General features: G+C 45.2%; 1 protein-coding gene across 6 annotated transcripts in view; it reads right to left on the minus strand.

The window, feature by feature from the left end:
- The window catches only part of tsen54 (TSEN54 tRNA splicing endonuclease subunit), a 29,805-nt gene extending 9,788 nt beyond the window's left edge, over positions 1-20,017 (minus strand). For 2 of the 6 annotated variants that reach the window (XM_048555518.2, XM_048555521.2), the window contains exons 1-9: positions 19,888-20,017; positions 17,529-17,693; positions 16,370-16,433; positions 15,042-15,125; positions 14,357-14,455; positions 10,283-10,335; positions 6,892-6,999; positions 3,248-3,921; positions 173-233 (exon numbers count right to left, since the gene is read on the minus strand). In XM_048555518.2, the coding sequence (XP_048411475.1) occupies positions 173-233; positions 3,248-3,921; positions 6,892-6,999; positions 10,283-10,335; positions 14,357-14,455; positions 15,042-15,125; positions 16,370-16,433; positions 17,529-17,693; positions 19,888-19,928 (1,349 nt within the window). In that variant the 5' untranslated portion in view covers positions 19,929-20,017. Of the gene's footprint in view, positions 1-172; positions 234-3,247; positions 3,922-6,891; positions 7,000-10,282; positions 10,336-14,356; positions 14,456-15,041; positions 15,126-16,369; positions 16,434-17,411; positions 17,694-19,887 lie in introns of those variants that run through there. The other 4 variants (XM_059653823.1, XM_059653824.1, XM_048555522.2 and 1 more) reach the window with 4 other exon arrangements.
- Between the last annotated feature and the right edge of the window lie 3,334 nt (positions 20,018-23,351).

Consider the following 23,351-nt stretch of genomic DNA (forward strand, 5'->3'; position numbering starts at 1 on the left):
TGTCAAAGCATACATAACAATTCAACTATTTTCAGCCACAAAAACGTAACTGGGTCTGTCTCTGCTCTGGTGCCAGAAAATGCAGCACTGTCGTGGGCACAGTGTTAACAGTGAAATGGTGCATAATTCTCAGAATGCAAATGATCACAGATATTACCCAGTAAGAACTTACCAAGGAGTTTGATCCAAGATGTGTGTAGACTGCAAGATGCAGATGTGCTGTTGCAGTTCTCCTTTGAGAGAAGAAAGTAACAGGTTATCACAAAGAGAAAATCAATTTGCAAATTGTAACAACTTGCATTATTTGACAGCTTGCACAACGTCAGCAGCGACAGCCGATGAAGCAATGAGATGGAGTTGTCATTTGACACCAGCTTACAAGGGTGTACAAATAGGAATAATAGTGTGACCAAGGAATCTACTCACACTAACATTAGTTGAGGGATGAACATTGGCCAAGACATCACACAGGGCATTTCTGTTCTTCTTCAGAACAGGGCCATAGGATTTTTAATGCCCACCCAAAGAGACAGACAAGAATTTAATTCAAATCTCATCTGACAGGATCTCCTACAGTGCAGATTGTCCTCAGTATTGCTCCAGGGCCTGTCCGGATGTTCTACTGCGCAAGAAAGAATGGGACTCAACGCACCATTTTTTGCCTCAGAATCATGAGTGCTACCAATTGGATTGCAGTAGATACTGAAAGTGCTGGAACAAAAACAGAAGTTGCATGAAAGATGCTGCCAGACCTGCTGAACCTGTGAAGAAAAATCAGAGTTAATATTTTGGGTCCAGTAACCCTTCCTCAGAACATTCTGAGGAAGGCTCTATGGACCCAAGACATTAACTCTGATTTTCCTTCATGGATGCTGCAAGACCTGCTGAGCTTTTCTAGCAACTTCCGTTTTTGTTCCTGATTTACAGCTTCCGCAGTCCTTTTGGTTTTTACTAAAAGTGCTGGGCTAAATTCATTGGTTACTAGCAACTCTCTGGCTCCTTACCTTTGATTTGAATTTTATTAAAATAATTTCCACCCACAGAATCATGCAGCACGGGAACTGACTTTTCAGCCCAACCAGTCCATACCATGTTCCCAAACTAATCTAGACCCACTTGTCTGTGTTTAGTCCATATTCCTCCAAACCTTTCCTATTCATGTAATTATCCAAATGTCTTTTAGATGTTGTAAGTGAATCTGCCTCCACCAATTCATTCCACACATGAGCCATTCTCTGTGTAAAAAAAGTTACCCCTCATATCCTTTTTAACTATTTCGCCTCTCACCTTAAAAATATAACCCCCTAGTTTTGGACTCCCCCACCCTAGGGAAAAGAGCCTTATCATTCACCTTATCTAAACCCCTCATGATTTTATAAACCTCTATGAAGTCACCCCTCAATCTCCTCTGCTCCAGTGAGAAGCCCCAGCCTTTCCAGTCTATTTTAATATCCCAAACTCTCCATTCCCAGCGACTTCCTGGTAAATCTTTTCTGAACTCTCTCCAGTTTAACGTTGTGACCAAAAGTGCACACGCCGTCAAGATTGTAACCTTCTCCCAGGGGTGTGGGTGTGTGTGTGCGCGTGTGTGTGTGTGTGTATGTGTGTATACAATAAGAGGGCGTGGGAGAGTGGCCTGGACTGTAATTTCACAAACCAGATATCCCCCAAGGAACGATCCCAGCACTCTCTCTATCTAACGTTAATACCCAACTCAGCCCTGACTGACAATCAAACCATATTGCACATTGTTGTGAAAGGCATTCTTTTATGGGCCATGATGTCTCTCCGACTGGCATTAATTTCGGTTACACAGATGGTCAAATGTTTTGGAAGTGGTGCAGTGGAAATCTTGGATATCTCACATGACAGTTTCAGTAGCATGTGGCTGCAGGCAGTTTCTAATTATCTTACATATCACAAATATTTGAAAATGTTCCTTTGCAGTGCAATTGTAGCTTTTTTCCCCAGTGTGTCTGGGAAATCAAAACCTAAGTAGGGGTATTTCCAAAACGCATGATTCATAAACGACATTCAAATCCATTGCTACCTCATCGTTCCAAAATATTTATTATCCAATTATAACTATTTCACACAGAGTACAGAGTTCACACCTGGTCTAATAGTCCAACTTTAAAAGCAACATTCACCAAGTCGTACTCTTTCAGAAGGTCTTGGGTTTTAATACCACAGTGTAAGTCTGAATGCTACAAGTCTGTCTGAGTGGTTTCTTTACAGTACATCAGTGCATCCACTAATAAAGTTCACAAGAGGGAACCTGCCTGTTAGTTTCACAGAGATAACAGAGTGTGGAGCTGGAGGAACACAGCGGAGCTGGAAAGGTGACATTTTGGGACGGGTTGTTTCTGAAGAAGGGTCCCGACCCAAAACGTCAACTTTCCTGCCCTGCTGTTTTCGTCCAGCTGCACACAGTACTATCTCTGACTCCAGCATCTGCAGTTCTTACTATTTCTATTAATTTCGCACCTCTGTTTGCTGCTCAATTAGGGGTAATAGAAGAACGACCCAGGGGTCCAATTCACATTGAGGCAGATGGACACTTTAAAAAGGAGGCACTCTCAAAAAGTCCATAGAGGTTCTGATAGCAAAGATGGCCTGAGACGTTAAGATCATAGGTATGGAAGTGATGCTCATTCACAAGAATTATGCTGACTATGATCATTTCAGCCTATGGTTCAGTCACAGGGACACGGAGAACAATCTAAACTTTACTAAAACCAGGTCAAAAGCAGATAAACTTCTTATATATTAATTTTTTGTGCCACTTCAAATCTTTTTAAATTGGAGAACACGGACCATTCATACAGCACAAAGACTCTGTTACAGCATTCCTGCTCCCCTTTAAGGACGGGAATGCACTTCTTGCTTTCCAAAATAATTTAGTGAATTCCTGAGAGTTTAACAAGCTATTAGTATGGAGGAGCAATGGTGATGATGCAGCACTTGAAGAATGGTGTGAGACGGACTAATCATCAGTTCTGAAGACAGGGGTTTCAGGATCTCCGCACGTGGTTATTCTGCGTGCTTATGGGAATGCCATCACAAACACTGCACCTCCTCCCCCTGAAAATGGTGTCAATAACTGTTAAAGCAGTTTTTCTGAAATGTGAGCCAACATTACAGTACAAATACCCTCTCCTGCCCTTCCCAGCTCCAACAGTGAGTACCCAAAGCCCAGGTCTGCAGGCAGGTTCCTGCTGCATGACCCAGATGTCCTTCAGCCTACCTGCTGAGCTGACCTGGCCTGGTTTGACGAGTGGCTGCACCTTGTCCTTCCACAGGTGGGCAGGTAACTTTTTATTCCTGGCACGCTTCCACCTGAGCAGCTCCTTGTATTCCTTCCAGTTGGTGCACTGCCTCACCCGCTTGTCCTTATTGACATCTGTTTTATATCGGCTTTCTCTCTTCATCCTCTCCTGCTCTCTACGGGACAGCTTCTCGCACTTCAGGTTTATTTTCTGTTGCCAGGCGGTTTCGTCCGAGGCACGGCCTGGTATGTTCGGTGGCAGGAGAGTGGGGTCAAGTGCAGTGAGCTTGGTCTGTGGGCAGTCACGTCCAACATTGGGGAACTTTATCCTGCTGAAATCCCACCTGGGTTTCCTGATGACCAAACTGCCCCCTGGGGAAGATGCAACTGAACTCCCCAACACACATTGAGACCAGCCTTTCTGCTCCAGCTCAGCTTGCTGCCTGGTGATACCCAAGGACTTGCTGTCAATCTCTTCCAATTTGTCTGCTTTGGCTTGTGGTTGTGGTTCCAAAGCTGCTTTAGCAATGTCCCATTCCAGTGCCTTGCAAGTGGCATCCTGCTGACTAAGTTCATCCTGCTGACTAAATTCACCCTGCTGCTGTCCCTCTGTCTCTGTCTGTGTTGGTTGGTCACAGTGGCTCTTCTTCGATCTGAAACAGTTCATTTAAAGGAAGTGGCTGAATTAGTACAATATCAATCCAAAAAGGAATTACACTCTCCCCATAACAAGCAAACATGCAGCTAGCTACACTCTGAACTCAACAAAACAGATCTCAAATACTTGTCTAATGGCTACACAACAATCTTCCAATGCCCAGGGTGGTAACTGTGACAACCTATGTATACAGAGGGAAGAAGACGAATGGTATTGGTAGCTGTTGTCCAACTCCATTTCTGGATTCTTGTACATGCAAGTACGTACAACACATGTTCCTAGCACAAGAGTGTCAATATTCGTACAAGAAAGGGGAGATTGAGTCCTTGTAAGGGACAGTTCCCAAGGAATGGCAAGACCAGAAGTGATGCGAACTGAGTAGGCCCTGAAATTTGGCAATGATGGTGTTATGGGTGCTTACAGACAAGATCAGTCACATCTGTAGAACTCTGTTTTATCTGCAGTGTCTGAAGCTTGGAAACAGGAAGACAGGCACCATGTCAATACAAGCTAAAAGACAGTATTAGAATTATACAATAGACAAAACTCTGTCTATTGGCAAAGACAAGATCAGATTAGTTCAAAGTGTTAAGCCTTAGAATTGTTGTTTTAAACCTTGCTGACTTAACTTAGAAACCTGTAAGCATTCAGAACAGTTAACAGAAGTACATTGTGTGCTACTCTTTTAATGAATGCTATTTTGGGCAATTAATGACTCATGGGAATGAAACGCTTCTGTCCTGCAGTGAGATGTCGCACCCAAAAAGACAAAACTAATACAAGAAGAATGTTGCGAATCTTAAAAGGGTGCAGAAAAGATTTAAGGATGTTACTAGTGTTGGAGAGTTTGAGCTATCGGGAGAGGAATAGACTTGGACTATTTTCCCTGGAGTGTCAGAGGCTGAGAGGTGACCTTACAGAGATTTTTAAAATCATGATGCTCATGGATGGAATGAATAGCAAGATTTTCTCCCCAGGGCAGAGGAGTCGAAAACTAGAGGGCATAGGTTCAAGGTGAAAGGGGAAAGATATTAAAAGGGACCTAAGGGGCAACTTTTTCACACAGAGGGTGAGGTGCATGCAGGAATGAGCTACCAAAGGAAGTGATGGAGGCTGGTACAATTACAACATTTAAAAGGCATCTGGATGGGTACATGAAAGGGAAGGGTTTAGAGGGATATGGGTTAAATACTGACCAATAAGACTAGGTCAGATTGGGATGTCTGGTTGGCATGGATGAATTGGACCAAAGCGTCTGTTCTATGATTTACGACTCTGTGACTCAAGAAGGTGCTGATCAATGGAACAATGGTGTCTTGTGGAACTTATTTAATAACAACACTTGAAAAGGTGATTTCTTCACTGCTTGCAAGTTCAGGACCACAAAGCCATGTGAAGCATCTGAAGTAAAATGGCCACAACAAACACGAGAATATCAGGAAAGGCCCAGCAGGTCTGGCAGCATCTGTGGAAAGAAATCAAAGTCAATGTTTCGGGTCAAGTGACCCTTCCTCAGGGTTCGACCCAAAAATGACATCTCTGATTTCTCTCCACAGCTGAAGCCAGTCCTTCTGAGCTTTTCCAGCTATTTCTGTATTCGCTGATTTACAGCATTCGCAGTTTTATTTTTCGGTTTTTACAAGAATATCAGAGCACTTGGGCATGGCATTTTTTTTAAAATGTAAGATTTCAATAACACACACCAGTCTTCCTTACTGAAAGTGGACTGGCCTACAGCCCAGGGTGACTCAACTGTGTGCGAAAGAGAGGAAGGGAGTGTATCTGTCAGTACTAAATACATGAGGTTGAAATGTTCCAAAACGTGGACTGCAAAACAGGATGTGTTAGGGTGATGGCAAATTGGTTGGGGGAGGGGGGGTGCCGGGAGCGGGGCGGAAAACAGGATGGGAATTTGATTTTCAAAGGCCAGTCCCTGGGCCCAATAAATTGCACTAATAAATGACCAACTGTTGTCAGGCTGCTTTGAGTATTTGGGTAGTTAATTTTCTTTTCTCACCTGTGCTGGTTTTGACCCCTTGCCGTGGAGCTGGTCCTAGCACTGGCCCCTTGCTTTGGCAATCACCCTAGTCCCCACGTTTTCTGATCGAGCGACAGACAACATGGGCAAGATACAGTCACGAATGAAGCTGGGCACAGCTGCACAGGCATATTCGGGTAAAAGGACAGCTAGCTCTAGAGCAGGCAGACAGTCAGCCCAGGTTAATATTTTTTCAGTCTAGGCCAAGAGTGTGTGGTCAGTTATCGAATCCCCATTGCGATGGTTTGGAAAATATGTTGCCTATCTACATGCTTTAACTGATGCCAGGCAAATGTGACTCATCACGACAAAGTTACTCCCATCGACCAATTACAATAAACAGGCCCACGCAGTCAGGATTTCAACACAACAATGATTTTAAATGGCCAGATTGGGAGAACACTCTAGTTAACACAGAAAAGTCATTTTGAGCATTTTTAGTTTAGAAAGCTGATAGAGATGAGAGTCAACGCCCAAGTTAAAAACTAGTAAACAGGAAGAATTCACACAAATGAAGTAACTCTCATGCTCCATTGCTTCCAAGACTCTTAGCCCCACTCCACTCCCATACTTCTGGCAATTCTTACCATCCAGCAGGAATGCTCTTTGTGTTCAGGATTAAAGAGTACTGATCTGGCACATTTTAAATGCCCTTACTTTGCAGCCACACCAATGCCAGGCGAGAGACAGCCGGACATTGACACTGGGTGAAAAAACTAAACCAAAGCTTGTCCTGCCTGGCATTGAGCTCCAACCCACAAAACACAGGTCTGCAGTGAGCGTTCAGCCGCCTTCCATTCTCGATGTGGTGAAACTATACTCATCTGGCAACTACCCGTGAAGAAGTTGCTGAGAGGCCTGTTCATCCAGCCAAGCACACCCCCCCACAGCACCCCCCCCCCCACGATCCCTTGCCCCCATTTGTACCTGGCACCCTGTTGGCTGTGACTCTGCTTCCTCTTGCGGTGGTGCTTTTCCAAATCATCATGGCAAGAATCCAGGTGCAACTTTCGCTCGTAGGAACTGAAAATAGTGCTTTAAAAAAAAAACTTGCATTCATACAGCATCTTTCACAAAGCACTTTACAGCCAATGAAGATCTTCTAAAAGCATAATCAATGTTGTAATTTAGGTAACATGGCAGCTAACTTGCACCAGCCTGGATTCCACCACCAATGTCATAGTGACCTGATCATCTGTTCTGGGGAAAGAGAAAATGGATCCTCCAGCATTTGCAGTTCCCAAGATAACAAAGTTGGAGCTGGATGAACACAGCAGGCCAAGCAGCATCTCAGGAGCACAAAAGCTGACGTTTCGGGCCAAGACCCTTCATCAGAGAGCTAGGCCCGAAACGTCAGCTTTTGTGCTCCTGAGATCTGCTTGGCCTGCTGTGTTCATCCAGCTCCACACTTTGTCATCTGTTCTAGGAAGTTGGTTGAGAGATAAACCTAAGTTCAGGAAGCTTGGGAATAGCTCCCCAGTAAATAGCACTGAGAATTTTTATGTTCACTCAGAGGCTATTGAGCGCACCTTGGTTCAGCAGCTCAGTCAGCACAGTCTTCCCTCAGTACTGTAGTGGATTGTCAGCATAGAATCTATGCTCTGCTCTCTAGGGTGAGGCAAGTGGTTTATGTACCCAACTGGAAAACCCTGGCCTGCAGCACAAAACAGCAGCAGAGCAGAGTTCGACTGCCATCCTAATTGTAAACTGTTGCCCAGTTTTTGATCAGCGTTCAGTAATGGTAACACAAAAGTCCTTCAGGAAAAGGAAACCTGTCCTGCTTCCCTGGTCTTGACATGAACCCCACACCAGGGTCTGGTTGTGCAATAAATGCCAGTCATGCCCACAACCCAAGAATAAACAAATTGGAGAGAATAAGGTTGTGCTCTGCTGCTTTGTTCTCCTGATGGCTTCAGGGATTATTACAGCTAATGGGGTTTCTCTTTATTCTTTCGTGGGATTTGTTGCCCATCCTGCACTGGCCTGCTGGACCATTTCAGAGAGCCAACCACTGGAGCTGGAATCACATGCAGACTGGATTAAGTCAGGCTGGCAGATTCCCTTCCCTGAAGGGCATTAGTGAACTAGTTGGATTTTTACACAAACCACCACCGACTCTACGGTCACCATTGAGGACTTGAACATAAAAGTAGGGATGTACTATGAGGCTTTGTAAGGCTCTGGTCAGGCCACATTTGGAGTACTGTGTGCAGTTTTGGGGCCCATATCTCAGGAAGGATGTACTGGCCCTGGAGCTGGTTCAGAAGAGGTTCACGAGAATGGTCCCAGGAATGGAAAGCTTAACATATGAGGAACGTTTGAGGGCTCTGGGGTGACACTCATTGGAGTTTAGAAGGATATGGGGGGATCTAATTGAAACTTTCAGAATACTGAATAGCCTGGATAAAGTGGATGTTAGGAAGTTACTTCTACAGGTAGGAGTGACTAGGACCCCAGGGCACAGCCTTAGAGTAAAGGGAAGACCTTTTAGAATGGAGATGAGGAGAAACTTCTTCAGCCAGAGAGTGGTGAATCTATGGAATTCACTGCCACAGAAGGCTGCGGCGGCCAGGTCATTGAGTACATTTAAGACTGACATAATCAAGAACCTATCTATCAAGGGGCTCCAGGATTAAGGGAAGACAGCAGGAGAATGGGGTTGAGGAACTTATCAGCAATGATTGAATGGCAGAGCGGACTTGATGGGCCAAATGGCCTAATCTCTGCTCCTATGTCTTATGGTCTTATTATTGAGTCTAGCTTTTAACTCCAGGTTTAATAAAAGAATTTAATTTTCACCAGCTGCCGTGGTGAGATTTAAATCTGTGGCCTTGCTGCAGCATTGGTCACACAGTCTAGAGCCATTCCCACTGGGCCAGTATCTCCATCGCTGCATGTGTCTACTCTTTTGAAAGTCTGGGAGGGGGTTGTTGGTTAGTGCAGTATCCACTCACAACACACCTTCTCTTTAAACACCAGTGTTAACACCAGGAAGCTTTGGAAGACAGGACATGTGCAAGAAAGTGTGATGGAGGCTTGCGCACAAAACAGCACAGTTCACACAATAAAAAGGCAATCAAGCATGCAATTCAGTAGCAGCAGCCATTCAGTCCCTCAAACCTGCTTCGCATTTAATAAGATCATTGTGGACTTGATTGTAAACTCATTATTACATTCCCACCTGTACCCCCTCCATTAAACTTCCATCCTCTTACTCAATAATCTATCAATCTCTGCCTTAAAATCTTAATATCTTCTGTGGAGTGTGGTGACATTTTACACATTTCACTGACAATAAATCATGTTGTTATGAGGGAATGAGATTCAAAGACGCGATGAAGAAAAGAGTCAGTCTTGTCGCTATCTTAATTGGGTTACCCCTTATTTTTAAATAATGGCTCTTACTATTAGATTCTCCCACTTGACAAAACATCCTTTCACATCCATCCTATCAAACTTCTTCAGATCTTAACATTTCAACCAAGTTACCTCCCACTCTTCTAAGCTCATGCAAAATACAAATCTTGCCTGTCCAACCGTTTCTGGTAAGACAACTTGGCCATTCTAATATTCTCTGAATTGTCTTCAATGAACTTACATCCTTCTTTAAAAGTAGAAACTAGGAGCAACAGTAGGCCATTCGGCCCTTCGAGTCTATTCAATATGATCATGTCTGATCCTCCAACTCAACACCATATTCCAGCTTACTCCCCATATCCTTTGATGCCTTTAATATCGAGATATGTATCAATATTTTTCTTGAATATACTCAGTGACCCACAGCCTTCTGTGACAGGGAATTCTACAGGTTGACTACTCTGAATGGAGAACTGTTTCCTTATCTCAGCCCTAACACAGCTGACCCTCATACTGAGACTATGACCCCTAGTTCTAGGCTCCCTGGCCAAGGAAAACATTCTCCCTGCATTTAGTCTGTCCAGACCTGGTAGAATTTTATACATTTCAATCAGATCCATTCTCATTCTTCTAAACACTAGTGGATACAGGCCCTGTTGAACCAATATCTCCTCATACTACAATGTTGCCATTCCTGGTAATAGCCTAGAGAATCTCTTCTGCATTACCTTCAATAAAGGTGACTAAAACTATACAAAGTATCCCAGATGTGATCTCAACAATGCACTATGAAACTGAGGTATAACCCTTATATTTCTTCATACTCATTCAATAAACTACACCATTTTAGTAAATTTCGTAAATGCTTGCTGTACCTGCATACTAGCCTTTTGTAATTCATGAACTAGGCCATTCCAATTCCCCGATGTCTCAGGGAAATGCTGACAGAGAAGTAATTTACCTGGGATCAAACCGCATTATAACGTAACCCAGTCTTTTCAAGTGGCTGTAGACCTTTGGAAACAAAGAAAAGAACATTTGAGAGAATGTAGCAAAACTTTATCTTCAACTGGTACAAATGTTGGATGGTGACAACAGTCAATGCCTGAAATAAACACTGCTGTCAATGCTCAATAGGTCAACAGCAGCATCTGTGGAAGGAGAAACAATTAATATTTCAGATAAATGCCCTTTCAGCTCTTATTTTCTCCAATTCTGCTGAAAGATCACTGATCTGAAACACCAATTCTCTTTCTCAGTCTTCAGACGCTGTCAGGCCACCGGCCGGCGTTACACATTGAACGTTAAACATTAGAAGCAGCGAGAAACCCCACCATTGCAGAAAAACACCAAGTAAACATTGCAAGAACAAATCATTTTTTGTGCAAAAATTCAAATGCAAATAGCAAGCTTAAATTCCCTGCATTAACACAAGTCGTGCATATTATTTACAAAGTATATTCATTAAATACTTGGTAATGCTTGGTAGCAATGCATTTGGACAACAAACTTGAAGGCAACAAATTGCACTCACGCTTGGCCGATGAACAATTTTTTTCCGCTGCCTCCACCTGCACACACTTTTTTAACCGTGAGCCTAACCCTCCCTTCTACTGACCCCTCCTCCTTCCTCCAACATATCCCTTCCTCCTGGATGTCACCCCAAGGCCTCCTACCCTCCCTCAACCTCTTCATCTCCAACTGCCATCGTGACATCGATTGCCTCAACCTCTTCAGCCCTCTCACCTACTCCAACCTCCTCCCCCACAGAATGTGCAGCCCTTTGCTCCAATCCCAACCTCACCATAAAATCGGCAGACAAAGGAGGCGCAGTTATAGTATGGCGCACTGACCTCTACATCGTCGAGGGCAGACGCCAACTCTCTGAAAACTCCTCCTACCGCCCCCTTGATCATGACCCCACCCCGACCACCAAAACATCATCTCCCCAAACTATCCACAACCTCATCATCTCAGGTGACCTCCCACCCACAGCCTCCAGCCTCATCGTTCCCCAACCCCGCACGGCCCATTTCTATCTTCTTCCCAAAATCCACAAACCTGACTGCCCTAGTCGACCCATTGTCTCCACCCGCTCCTGCCCCACCGAACTTGTCTCTACTTATCTCCACTCCATTTTCTCCCCCTTGGTCCAGGAACTCCCCACCTACATCCATGACACCACCCTCACCCTCCAAAACTTCCAATTCCCTGGTCCCCAACACCTTATCTTTACCATGGACATCCAGTCCCTAGACAGCTGAATGCTCCACGCACATTGCCTAAAGGCCCTCTGCTTCTTCCTGTCCCGCAGGCCTGACCAGTCCCCCTCCACTGACACCCTCATCCGCTTAACCAAACTCGTCCTCACCTTCAACCTCTCTTTCAATTCCTCCCACTTCCTACAGACAGGGGGGTGGCCATGGGTACCTGCACGGGCCCAAGCCATGCCTGCGTCTTTGTAAGTTACGTGGAACAATCCCTCTTCTGCAGCTACGTTGGCCTCAGCCCCACCTCTTCCTCCATTACATCAATGACTGTATCGGCACCGCCTCGTGCTCCCACAAGGAGCTCAAACAGTTCATCCACTTCACCAACACCTTCCACCCCAACCTTAAATTCACCTGGGCCATCTCTGATACCTCTCTCTCCTTCCTGGGCCTCTCTGTCTCCATCTATGGTAACCACGTGGAAATCAATATTCATTTCAAGCCCACCGACTCCCACAGCTACCTGGAATACACCTCCTCCCACCCACTTTCCTGCAAAAATGCCATCCCCTACACCCAATTTCTTTGCCTCCACCACATCTGCTCCTAAGATGAGGCATTCCACTCCCGAACATCTCGGATGTCCTTGTTTTTCAAGGACCGCAACTCCCCCAACCGCAGTGGTTGAAAACGCCCTCGACCGTGTCTCCCACATTTCCGGCAACTCATCCCTCATACCCCCTCCCCGCAATAACAACCAAAACAGAGTCCCCCTTGTCCTCACATACCACTCCACCAACCTCCGAATCCAACACATCATCCTCCAACACTTCCACCGTCTGCAATCCGGCCCAATCACCAGAGATATTTTTCCCTCCTCACCCTTATCTGCTTTCCGGAGGGACCACTCTCTCCGTGACTCCCTTGTCCACTCCACACTCCCCACCAGCCCCACCACACCTGGCACTTTTCCCTGAAATTGCAGGAAGTGCTACACCTGCCACTTCAACTCCCCCCTCACCCCCATCCCAGGCCCCAAGAAGACTTTCCACATCAAGCAGCTGTTCACCTGCACACCTGCTAATGTAGCATACTGTATCCGCTGTTCCTGTTGTGGCCTCCTCTACATTGGGGAAACCAAACGGAGGCTTGGGGTCCGCTTTGCAAAACACCTATGCTTGGTTCGCAACAAACAACTGCACCTCCCAGTTGCGAACAATTGCAACTCCCTCTCCCATTCCTTAGACGACATGTCCATCCTGGGCCTCCTGCAGTGCCACAATGATGCCACCCCAAGGTTGCAGGAACAGCAACTCATATTTCATTTGGGAGCCCTGCAGCCCAACAGTATCAATGTGGACTTCACAAGTTTCAAAATCTCCCCTCCCCGACCGCATCCCAAAACCAGTCCAGCTTGTCCCTGCCTCCCTAACCTATCCTTCCTCCCACCTATACCCTCCTCCCACCTCAAGGCCCATCTCCTACCTACTAGCCTCATTCCGCGCCCTTGACCTGTCTGTCCTCCCTGGACTGACCTATCCCCTCCCTAACTCCCCACCTACAGTCATCTTTGCTGGCTCCATCTCCGCCTCTTTGACCTGTCTTCTCTCCACCTATCTTCTCCTTTATCCATCTTCTATCCCCCTCCCCCTCTCTCCCTATTTAGTTCAGAACCTCCTTCCCCTCCCCCATTTCTGAAGCAGAGTCTAGGCCTGAAATGTCAGCTTTCCTGCTCCTCTGATGCTGCTTGGCTTGCTGTGTTCATCCAGCTCTACACCTTGTTATCTTAACCCTAAAGGTCACTTCTTCCATTAAGAGACAACAGATTCACACCTCTTTCTCTCTTACCACAGAACCAAACTCTCCCAATGCTGGAGAGTAGGAAAATTTGCTTGGGTCTCAATCTCTTGGTTAAATGTTTCCAAACTGCCCAACTTGAGTGAAATGCAGTCTTATTCTCCCTATGCTCCTGATTGGTATTTTATAAGTAATCTAATCATGCTCCTTAGGTTCATTGGGATGAACATATTTACCATTGAGCATTTCCTGTTCACAGGTACAACAGGACAAATCGCTGGTCTGTCCTAGGGTGTTAATCTCTACCAGAGCAACAATTGGAGTCCAAGCAAGGACTCCGGAAAGGAGTAAAGAGCATCATTTCTCTCCATTTCTTGATTTCCATCAGGGACTCCTGTAAACATGGGCACTGTGTGAGCACCACAAACAACTTGAACCATGATGCTGTTCACACACCACAGAACCCTCCAAAGCTCCCAGGCAATACGAGAATAGAAGCAACTTGAACAACAGTGCCCAGCACACTCTGACTTGCAACTAACAAGTGGTGAACAGCCATATCAGAAGAAGATTCAACATTAGAGCAAACCTTCCATCACTACTCAAAGTAAAGTGACTTAGTGCAGCTCAGTTTAAAGAGGAGAGTGAATAATCTTGCAAATGGACATATGCACAGCATCTGTATAAAATGCCAACTGAATCAGTGAAATATTGCTCTGAAATTTTTTGTCAGAGGATTAAGCATCAGCGCTGTTTTGACGTCCATTTGTAATGGAAAAAGGTGCATAGGAAGAATAATATCTGCAAGAGTTTCGGGTAGTGTAAAAGCCCCACGTCTCCTTCTCTAACATATTTCTTCACGCTGACTGCTTAAACTAGTTCCAGAAAAAAATTGACCAAAGAAAACAAAAAAAGAGCTGCGGGTGATTCAAACTGGTTTGGCTGACATATTTGTTGCATTATCCACCATGAAATCATACACATCCATGACCCAAAGTTAGTCTTCGAAGTCAGGTCTCTTCCAGTACCTGGTACTGTTCCAAAGGAATGGTTCTGGCAGACAGTAAAATCTCGTACGATTCCTGAATGGACAGCGGCAGCTCCCTGTAATATATCTGTATGGAGCCCTGGAAAGCAGGTAAACTGCAGTTAAGTATTTATTCAAATAGGAGGCCTCATAGAGAGAGTGCTATGGAAAACCAGCAACCTTAGTGTCAGTTTAATGATACAACAGGGATGACAAGATGTTTTCAGGGGCAGATGGACTCAGAACTGCAGCGTAAAGGGGCAATTTTAGTCCTGTGAACACAGGGAGCAGTTACATAGTCATAGTAGCTTACCAGCTGCTTTTCTGCAAGTTGAACTTCAGCGTGCCAGTGTCAAGTTGGTGAGGGAGTAGGTATCAGAATGGAGCAGGGGTCCTGCTTTAAACATGGTTTCTGGTGATTAGATCATGATAATGTTACTAAGGTTTGAGAGTGAAGTCATCATGAATTCCCCATCAGACAAACAAAAGCAGGATCACAAATTGAACCTCTCCCTTGGTTTCCATTGAGCAGATAAAAGCAGAAGTCCTAATCAGGGCTCCACAGAGAAGGGCTGAGAATCCGCACAATCCCAAGGATTGTGCAAATAATACCCGAGGGGGGATTTTAAAATTCTTCAGTATATAGTAGCTTTAGTGTGGCAGACCTTACAGCTTTGTATACTTACACACTCAAGAAGGTACAGTGCTTCCTCAGGATACAGCAATTGTTTCCCATGTTCCACATGGCCCATGGTGTGCCAGAATTTGCCCTGCGTAGAATCGAGAAGGGAGGTGGAGGGGGGGGAAGATGCAATAGAATTAAGAAATCAGACAGGTTGCATTAACCTTGGGTTATCAACAATAAAATCATTGCAATGAACTTCAGTTACTGAATGTTAGAAAGAAAGAATCTACATTTTGCAAGCAGCCTTTAATAACCTCCAAATGTCTTAAAGTGCTTTAGAGCCAGAAGAAATGTGCTAACCAAATAGCACACAGAAGGCTCTCACAAACAGCAATGAAATAATCTGTTTCAGCAGCACACAAAGCAAAATGTTATTCATGCTGGAAATCAACTAAAAGCAGGAAATGAGATAACAAGGTGTAGAGCTGGATGAACACAGCAGGCCAAGCAGGAAGTGTTGGAAACACTCAGCAGGTCAGGCAGCATCTGTAAAGAAAGAAATAGGGTTAATGTTTCAAGAGGATAATCGTACTGCAATTCATCAGTATTTTCTGTTTTGATATCTGTGCTGATGTTGGTTGTAGGATAAATGCTGGGCAGAACTCTGGGGAGAACTCTCTAGCCCCATGTTAAATAGTTTTGTGAATTCTCATATGCACCTGAAAGGGACAATGGAGTCTCATATGCTCATCCAGTGAGTGAAGCTCAGGTAACACTAACGGTTTTTAAAAAAAACTTGTCCAACATAAAACAGTACATCTGACAATGCAGTGCTTCTCTGGAGTGTCTACCTTGGTTTTCTCCAGAATGGGACTTGAATCCGTGACACTCTCATTGGGAGAGGAGGGCTGGCACTGAGCTATGCCTGGTCATGACTTGTAACAGTACAATGAAGCGTGATGAAATTTGGTACAATGTGGCTTTTCAACCATCTCCCAGCTGACTCGTAAATTGTGGAGATCGAAGAGTTAGAAGAGGCACCCCAGGCAAGGTGTGATCATTTTGACCATAATGACTGGACTGGGATAGAGTCCTGGCAATCATTCTGATTTGGACAGAAAGAGAGGGGCACCAAAAAGGAAATCAGACTGTCCACTGTCTGTAATTAATTCCTTTCTATCTCCTTTCTGCATGTTATTTCAAACGGTTAACATTTTTAAAAAATCACCCTTACTAAAGAAGAATTGCATAGAAACAGGTTAAAAAGCTTGTTACAAACACGGAAGAATGTACTTTTACTGAAACATGATTAAAATAGAAGGCATTCTGGAATTTAAGGGTTCTGTCAAGACCTATCTGCTTTGGGAATGGCAAGAAAAGTAAACTCACTGCATTGGATTTCAGCTCCACAATGCTTTCCTGGGGCTTCCACTCAGCTTTTATCAGGCTTCCTCTAGATGAAAAGAGAAACTTTATGCAACTATCTCCCACAAAGCACGGCACGGCAATTCAGTGACTATAAATCTGCCAGATCAGGGAATGCACAACACATTATTAACCTCACATTCCACCACAGTCATAATTGTCCAAGCAGCAGAATACTAATCCACTGACTGTCACAAGAATTAACAACCGGTGCTGAACTCCAGAAAAGTCTGCCAATTGATATCATCTCCCCAACATCACACAAAATCAGCGTTTGAAGTGTGCTATTTCTGATAAGGGGTTATTTTAATGGAAAGTTTAAAGCAAGTTTCATTCTGTGCCTATCCTGTGCTGTCCCTGTCCTTGGATTGTTTGATGGGAACAGTGTACAATGATCTTGATATTTACTTTCAAGTTTAAAAGAGCAGAGGGATGTCTATTTTGTGTCTAACCCTGTGCTATCCCTGGCTCTCGGGTTTTTGATGGGGACAGCATTGAGGGGCCTTCACTTTCCATTTCCTATTTGTTTAAATGAACAAAGGAAGATTTACTTCTAGTTTAAAAGAGTTAGAGTAGCTTTAAACTGTACCTAACCACATGCCATTCCTGTCCTCGGAGTGTTTGATGGGGACAATGTAGAAAGACCTCTACTCTGTATCTAACCCTGTGCTGAATCGGTCCTGGGAGTATATAATGTAGACAGCGTAGAAGGAGTTTTACTCTGGATAAAATCCCATTTTGTACCTGTCCAGGAGCTGTTTGATGGGGTCAGTGTAGAGGAAAAGCTTTAATCAGTAGGTAATATACACTGCAACCCAAAAACCTACAAAATAGGTTGAAACATTGAACTCTCACCAAAGCAAGCTAGAAAACAGCTGAGACTATGTACTTCACAATGGACCAGAGACTGAGGGGTCAGTCTGATCAGCGTATTCGCAATGTCAAATCAAAGGAACTGCACCGTGCTCCCACAATACAGAAGCTTCTCCTGCTGTCTGTTTCCTACCTCTGCCTGTGTGGCTGAGCTATAGTTATTGTAGTAGGCCCATTGCCGAGTTCTGGCAGCTGCCCCATGGATATTTCAGGCCCCGGGTATTTCTGACTGACAAGCAGCAATCCTTACAGTCGTTCCACTCGCTCTTCAGACAGCAGCTGCCACTGTTCCTCTCGGCACACCCGAAGCCGCTCCATCTGCTCCTCAGAGTGATCCGGAATGAAGTCTTTCTGTCCATGGGTCCGTTGGGGAATTTTGTGATCCCGGGATCGTGCCGCGAACAATTCCTCAGAGCTGCAAAAGGGACACAAGAGAAAGTCTGCAAACATTAGGTGCCTGCTTGTTAAAGCATACGTTTATTATTCAATATAACGTAGAAAGTGTACCCCTTGTTACATCTGTCTGCTAGGTTCTTTATTCTTTCAAAGTTTATGGCTTTTGCTGACAAGGCTGGCATTTATTGCCACGTTTTCCATTGAACTAAATGGCTTGCTTGGCCATAGAACAATTAAGACACAAGCACATCGCTGTAGGTCACAGGTAAGGATGGCAGACTTCCATCATTAGTGAACCAATTGGATTTTTACAGTAGTTGATGATGGTTTCATAGTCACTATTCCTGAATTGGGATTTCATCAGTTCCATCAAATTCCATCAGTCACCACCACGGACTGTGATGGGATTTGAATCAACACCTTCAAAGTATTAGCCTGGAATTTTGGATTACTAGACCAACACTGCCACTCGGCTACTATCTTCCTCAGGGACAGGAACGTACAATATGCCATGCCACAGTTTTGAACATGGGCAGGGCATCTCCTTCAACAAACATCACAAAAACAGCTTATATGGGAGTTATCAAACTGTGCACAGAAAACTTTCATGAACACCAAATGTGGCAGCTACATTTCTTATTTTGCAACACCATCTGCATTTCTAAAGTAATTCATTGGCTAGGAGTACCTTTGAGATGCACAGTGGCTATAAAGAGTACTGTATAAAGGCAAATCTTTGCTCTTTTGTGGCAACTCTGCTGTTTTCAAGCGTCAGATCGACCTGTCTGTTCTTTCTACCTTCTGTCAGGTGAACAGGTACATACATCGTTACACAAAAGAACAAAGAACTTGCATTTATACAGCACCTTTCACGTCTTTGAGATCCCACTGTGCTTCATTGCTCATTAACTTACTCATGTTACAGATTTCAAATCCCACAACCTCTCAATTGACATGAGTGTGTGCTACTCCTGATCTCAGGCTAACAAGGTAATTTTGTAAAATAATAAATGGAGAAAGAGGCTGTCAGAAGACACCTGACCCTTAACTTAGGATGAAAATAACCAAAACAAAAACCACCCAGGATTTCGATCCATCCGTAACTAAGTCATGCAGATGTTGAGGGAGTATGCTGCATTTGTTAGTCACAAGTTCAAAACAAACAAGAAAGTCCACAAGCCAGTGCCAGATCATTGTGATTACAATCATCACAAATAGTTGCATTTACATCAATACCTGATCGAGAAGTCTCAAAGGAATCCACCCCAAGTTAAACAGAAACCCTTGAACTCAGCAGCTGAATCTGTACACATTTCAGATCCTAAAAACCAGAGATGTTCTCCCATTTGTCACTATTTTCTAAACAGACTGAAAGCGGACGATGGGGTGTTTGGGGTATGGGAAAGCACATTTCACCAAATTTGCCTGGTCAGTTTTGGCGACTTTTGCGGTTCAAACCCCACACAGCCCAGGAGGGACTACATAATGGCTGCAAGGAATAGAAACACAAGTAGGCCATTCAGCCCATCGAGTCTGCTCTGCCGTTTAATAGGATCGAAACGCATCTCATATTCTTCACGTCCACTTCCCTGCCCTTTCTGTTTAAACTTCAGTCTAGTCAAGAGTGATCCTCATCCTTAAACACACACAAGGACTCTGCCCCAAAGCTCTCTGTGTCAGGGAGTTACAAAGGCTCACCATCCTCTGAGAGAACAAATTCCTCCAAATCTCAGGGTTAAACTGGTGCCCCCTTTATTCTGAGACTATGCCCCATGAAGGGGGTGTGGGTGAACCATCCTCTCAGTATCTACCCTCTCTAACACACACACACAGAGACACACACACACACAGACTAACACACACACACACAGAGAGACTAACACACACACAGAGACAGACTGACTAACTAACTAACACACACACACACACACACACACACACACACACACACAGAGACACACACACACACAGACTAACACACACACACACAGAGACTAACACACACACAGAGACAGACTAACTAACTAACTAACACACACACACCATAATAATCCAGTCTGAGGGAAGATCATTTTGTTTTGAAGCCGCACTGCTGTCAGTGCTACATTTACATCCACCAGCCTGGGCAGCAAAACACCACAGCCACACTTCAGAACCCCGACTTTAACGCGGAGCGTCACTGACCCGGGCCCCCAGGCCTCCCTCTCCTTTACCTCAGGCTCCGGCTCACGGCTCCCAGCCCAGCCGCCTCCATTTCCAAGGACTGAGGCAAGAGCGGGGCCGCTGGGTCCTAGTGCCCGCACCACGTCACTGCCGGGTCCTAGTGCCCTCCCACTCATCGCCGGGTCCTGGTGCCCTCCCACTCACACGGCCGGGTCCTGGTGCCCTCCCACTCACACGGCCGGGTCCTGGTGCCCGCTCACTGACACGGCCGGGTCCTTGTGCACCCCCCCCCCAACGACATCGCCGGGTCCTAGTGCCCTCCCACTGACTCGGCCGGGTCCTGGTGCCCGCTCACTGACACGGCCGGGTCCTAGTGCCCTCCCACTGACATCGCCGGGTCCTGGTGCCCGCATCACGTCACTGCTGGGTCCTAGTGCCCTCCCACTGACATCGCCGGGTCCTGGTGCCCGCATCACGTCACTGCTGGGTCCTAGTGCCCTCCCACTGACATCGCCGGGTCCTGGTGCCCGCTCACTGACACCGCCAGGTCCTAGTGCCCGCATAGCGTCACCGCGAGTTCAGGTGCCCGCTCACTGAACCGGCGGGTCCAATTGTCGGCACAGAAAGAGCCGGGTCCTACTGCCCACCCCTGTTCCACTGCCCCGACCGTTCCCATTGCCGACAAAGTGTTACGCTCTTTCTCTCTGCATTGATGATGCCAGACCTGCTGAGTATGTCCAGCATTTGTCTGTGATAATAGTGTGGAGCTGGAGGAACACAGCAGGCCAGGCAGCTAGAGAGAAGCAGGAAAGCTGACGTTTCTGACATTTCTGTAGAAGGGTCCTTACAGCAAATGTAAACTTTCCTGCTCCAGAGATGTGGAGGAATTTGTTCTCTCAGAGGATGGTGAGTCTTTGTAACTCCCTGACACACACACACACACACAGCTTTGGGGCAGAGTCCTTGTGTGTGTTGAAGGATGAGGTAGACTCGACTATTTGGGGAATCAAGGTTTAAGGAGAAAAGGCAGAAAGGGGATTAGATGAGGCTTGATCCTATTAAACGGGAGAGCAGATTCGATGGGCTGAATGGCCTACTTGTGTTCCTATTCTTTGCAGCCATTATGTAGTCCCTCCTGGGCTGTGTGGGGTTTGAATCGCAAAAGTCACCAAAACTGACCAGGCAAATTTGGTGAAATGTGCTTTCCCATACCCCAAACACCCCATCGTCCGCTTTCAGTCTGTTTAGAAAATAGTGACAAATGGGAGAACATCTCTGGTTTTCAGGATCTGGAATGTGTATAGATTCAGCTGCTGAGTTCAAGGGTTTCTGTTTAACTTGGGGTGGATTCCTTTGAGACTTCTCGATCAGGTATTGATGTAAATGCAACTATTTGTGATGATTGTAATCACAATAATCTGGCACTGGCTTGTGGACTTTCTTGTTTGTTTTCTACATGTGACAACAAAGCAGCATACTCGGTCAACATCTGCATGACTTAGTTACGGATGGATCGAAATCCTGGGTGGTTTTTGTTTTGGTTATTTTCATCCTAAGTTAAGGGCCAGGTGTGATGAGCTAATCTCTCTCTGACAGTCTCTTTCTCCATTTATTAGTTTACAAAATTACCTTGTTAGCCTGAGATCAGGAGTAGCACACACTCATGCCAGTTTGGAGGTTGTGCGGTTTGGTATATAAATGCAAGTTCTTTGTTCTTTTGTGTAACGATGTATGTACCTGTTCACCTGACAGAAGGTGGAAAGAACAGACAGGTCGATCTGACGCTTTAAAACAGCAGAGGCAATGAATTCCACAAGCTCACCACTCTCTGGCTGAAGAAATGTCGTCTCATTTCAGTTTTAAATTTACTCCCTCTAATTTTAAGGCTGTGCCCACGGGTCCTAGTCTCCCCGCCTAACAGAAACAACTTCCTAGCGTCCACCCCTTCTAAACCATACATTATCTTGTAAGTTTCTATTAGATCGCCCCTCAACCTTCTAAACTCTAATGAGTACAATCCCAGGATCCTTAGCCGTTCATCATACGCTAAACCTACCATTTCAGGGATCATCCATGTGAATCTCAGCTGGACACGCTCCAGGGCTAGTATGTCCTTCCTGGGGTGTGGGGCCCAAAATTGGACAAAGTATTCTAAATGGGGCCTAACTAGAGCCTTATAAAGCCTCAGAAGCACATCGCTGCTTTTATATTCCAACCCTCTTGAGATAAACGACAACATTACATTCGCTTTCTTAATTACGGACTCTACCTGCAAGTTAACCTTTAGATAATCCTGGACCAACACTCCCAGATCCCTTTGTACTTCTGATTTGCGAACTTTCTCACCATTTAAAAAATAGTCCATGCCTGTATTCTTTTTTCCAAAGTGCAAAATCTCACATTTACTCACATTGAATTTCATCAGCCATTTCCTGGACCACTCTCCTAAACTGTCTAAATCTTTCTGCAGCTTCCCCACCTCCTAAGTACTACCTGCCTGTACACCTATCTTTGTATCATCGGCAAACTTCGCCAGAATGCCCCCAGTCCCTTCATCCAGATCATTAATATATAAGGTGAACAGCTGTGGCCCTAACACTGGACCCTGCGGAACACCACTCGTCACCGGTTGCCATTCTGAGAAAGAGCCTTTTATCCCAACTCTCTGCCTTCTGTCAGACAGCCAATCCGCAATCAAAGGCAGTAGCTCACCTCGAACACCATGGGCCCTCACCTTGCTCAGCAGCTTCCCATGAGGCGCCATATCAAAGGCCTTTTGGAAGTCTAGACAGATAACATCTACTGGGTTTCCCTGGTCTAACATACTTGTTACTTCTTCAAAGAATTCTAACAGGTTTGTCAGGCACGACCTCCCCTTACTAAAACCATGCTGACTTGTTTTAATCTGACCCTGCACTTCCAGGAATTTAGAAATCTCATCCTTGACAATGGATTCTAGAATTTTACCAACTACCGAGGTTAGGCGAATCGGCCCATAATTTTCCTCTTTTGCCTTGATTCTTTCTTAAACAAGGGGGTTACAACAGCAATTTTCCAATCATCTGGGACTCTCCCTGACTCCAATGACTTCTGAAAGATCACAACCAAAGCCTCCGCTATTTCCTCAGCCACCTCCCTCAGAACTCTAGGATGTAGCCCATCGGGGCCAGGAGATTTATCAATTTTTAGACCTTTTAGCTTTTCTAGCACTTCCTCTTTTGTAATGCCTACTGTACTCAACTCTGGCCCCGGCTCTCCCTAATTGTTGGCATACTACTCATGTCTTCCACTGTGAAGACTGTCGCAAAGTACTTATTAAGTTCTTCAGCTATTTCCTTATCTCTCATCTTCCTTATCTTCCAGAAAACATCTGATCAGCAAACTCTCCTCATATTTATTGCCTACCATCAGACATAGTGGAAGGATTCACAGGCAGACAAATAGCCTAATTGGTAACGTTACAACCACATCTTAGATGACCAACAAGTCCTGGAGTGGGACTTGAACACCCAGC

Source organism: Stegostoma tigrinum, chromosome 22 (assembly GCF_030684315.1).
Source record: "Stegostoma tigrinum isolate sSteTig4 chromosome 22, sSteTig4.hap1, whole genome shotgun sequence".
In the NCBI taxonomy this organism is placed as follows: domain Eukaryota; kingdom Metazoa; phylum Chordata; class Chondrichthyes; order Orectolobiformes; family Stegostomatidae; genus Stegostoma; species Stegostoma tigrinum.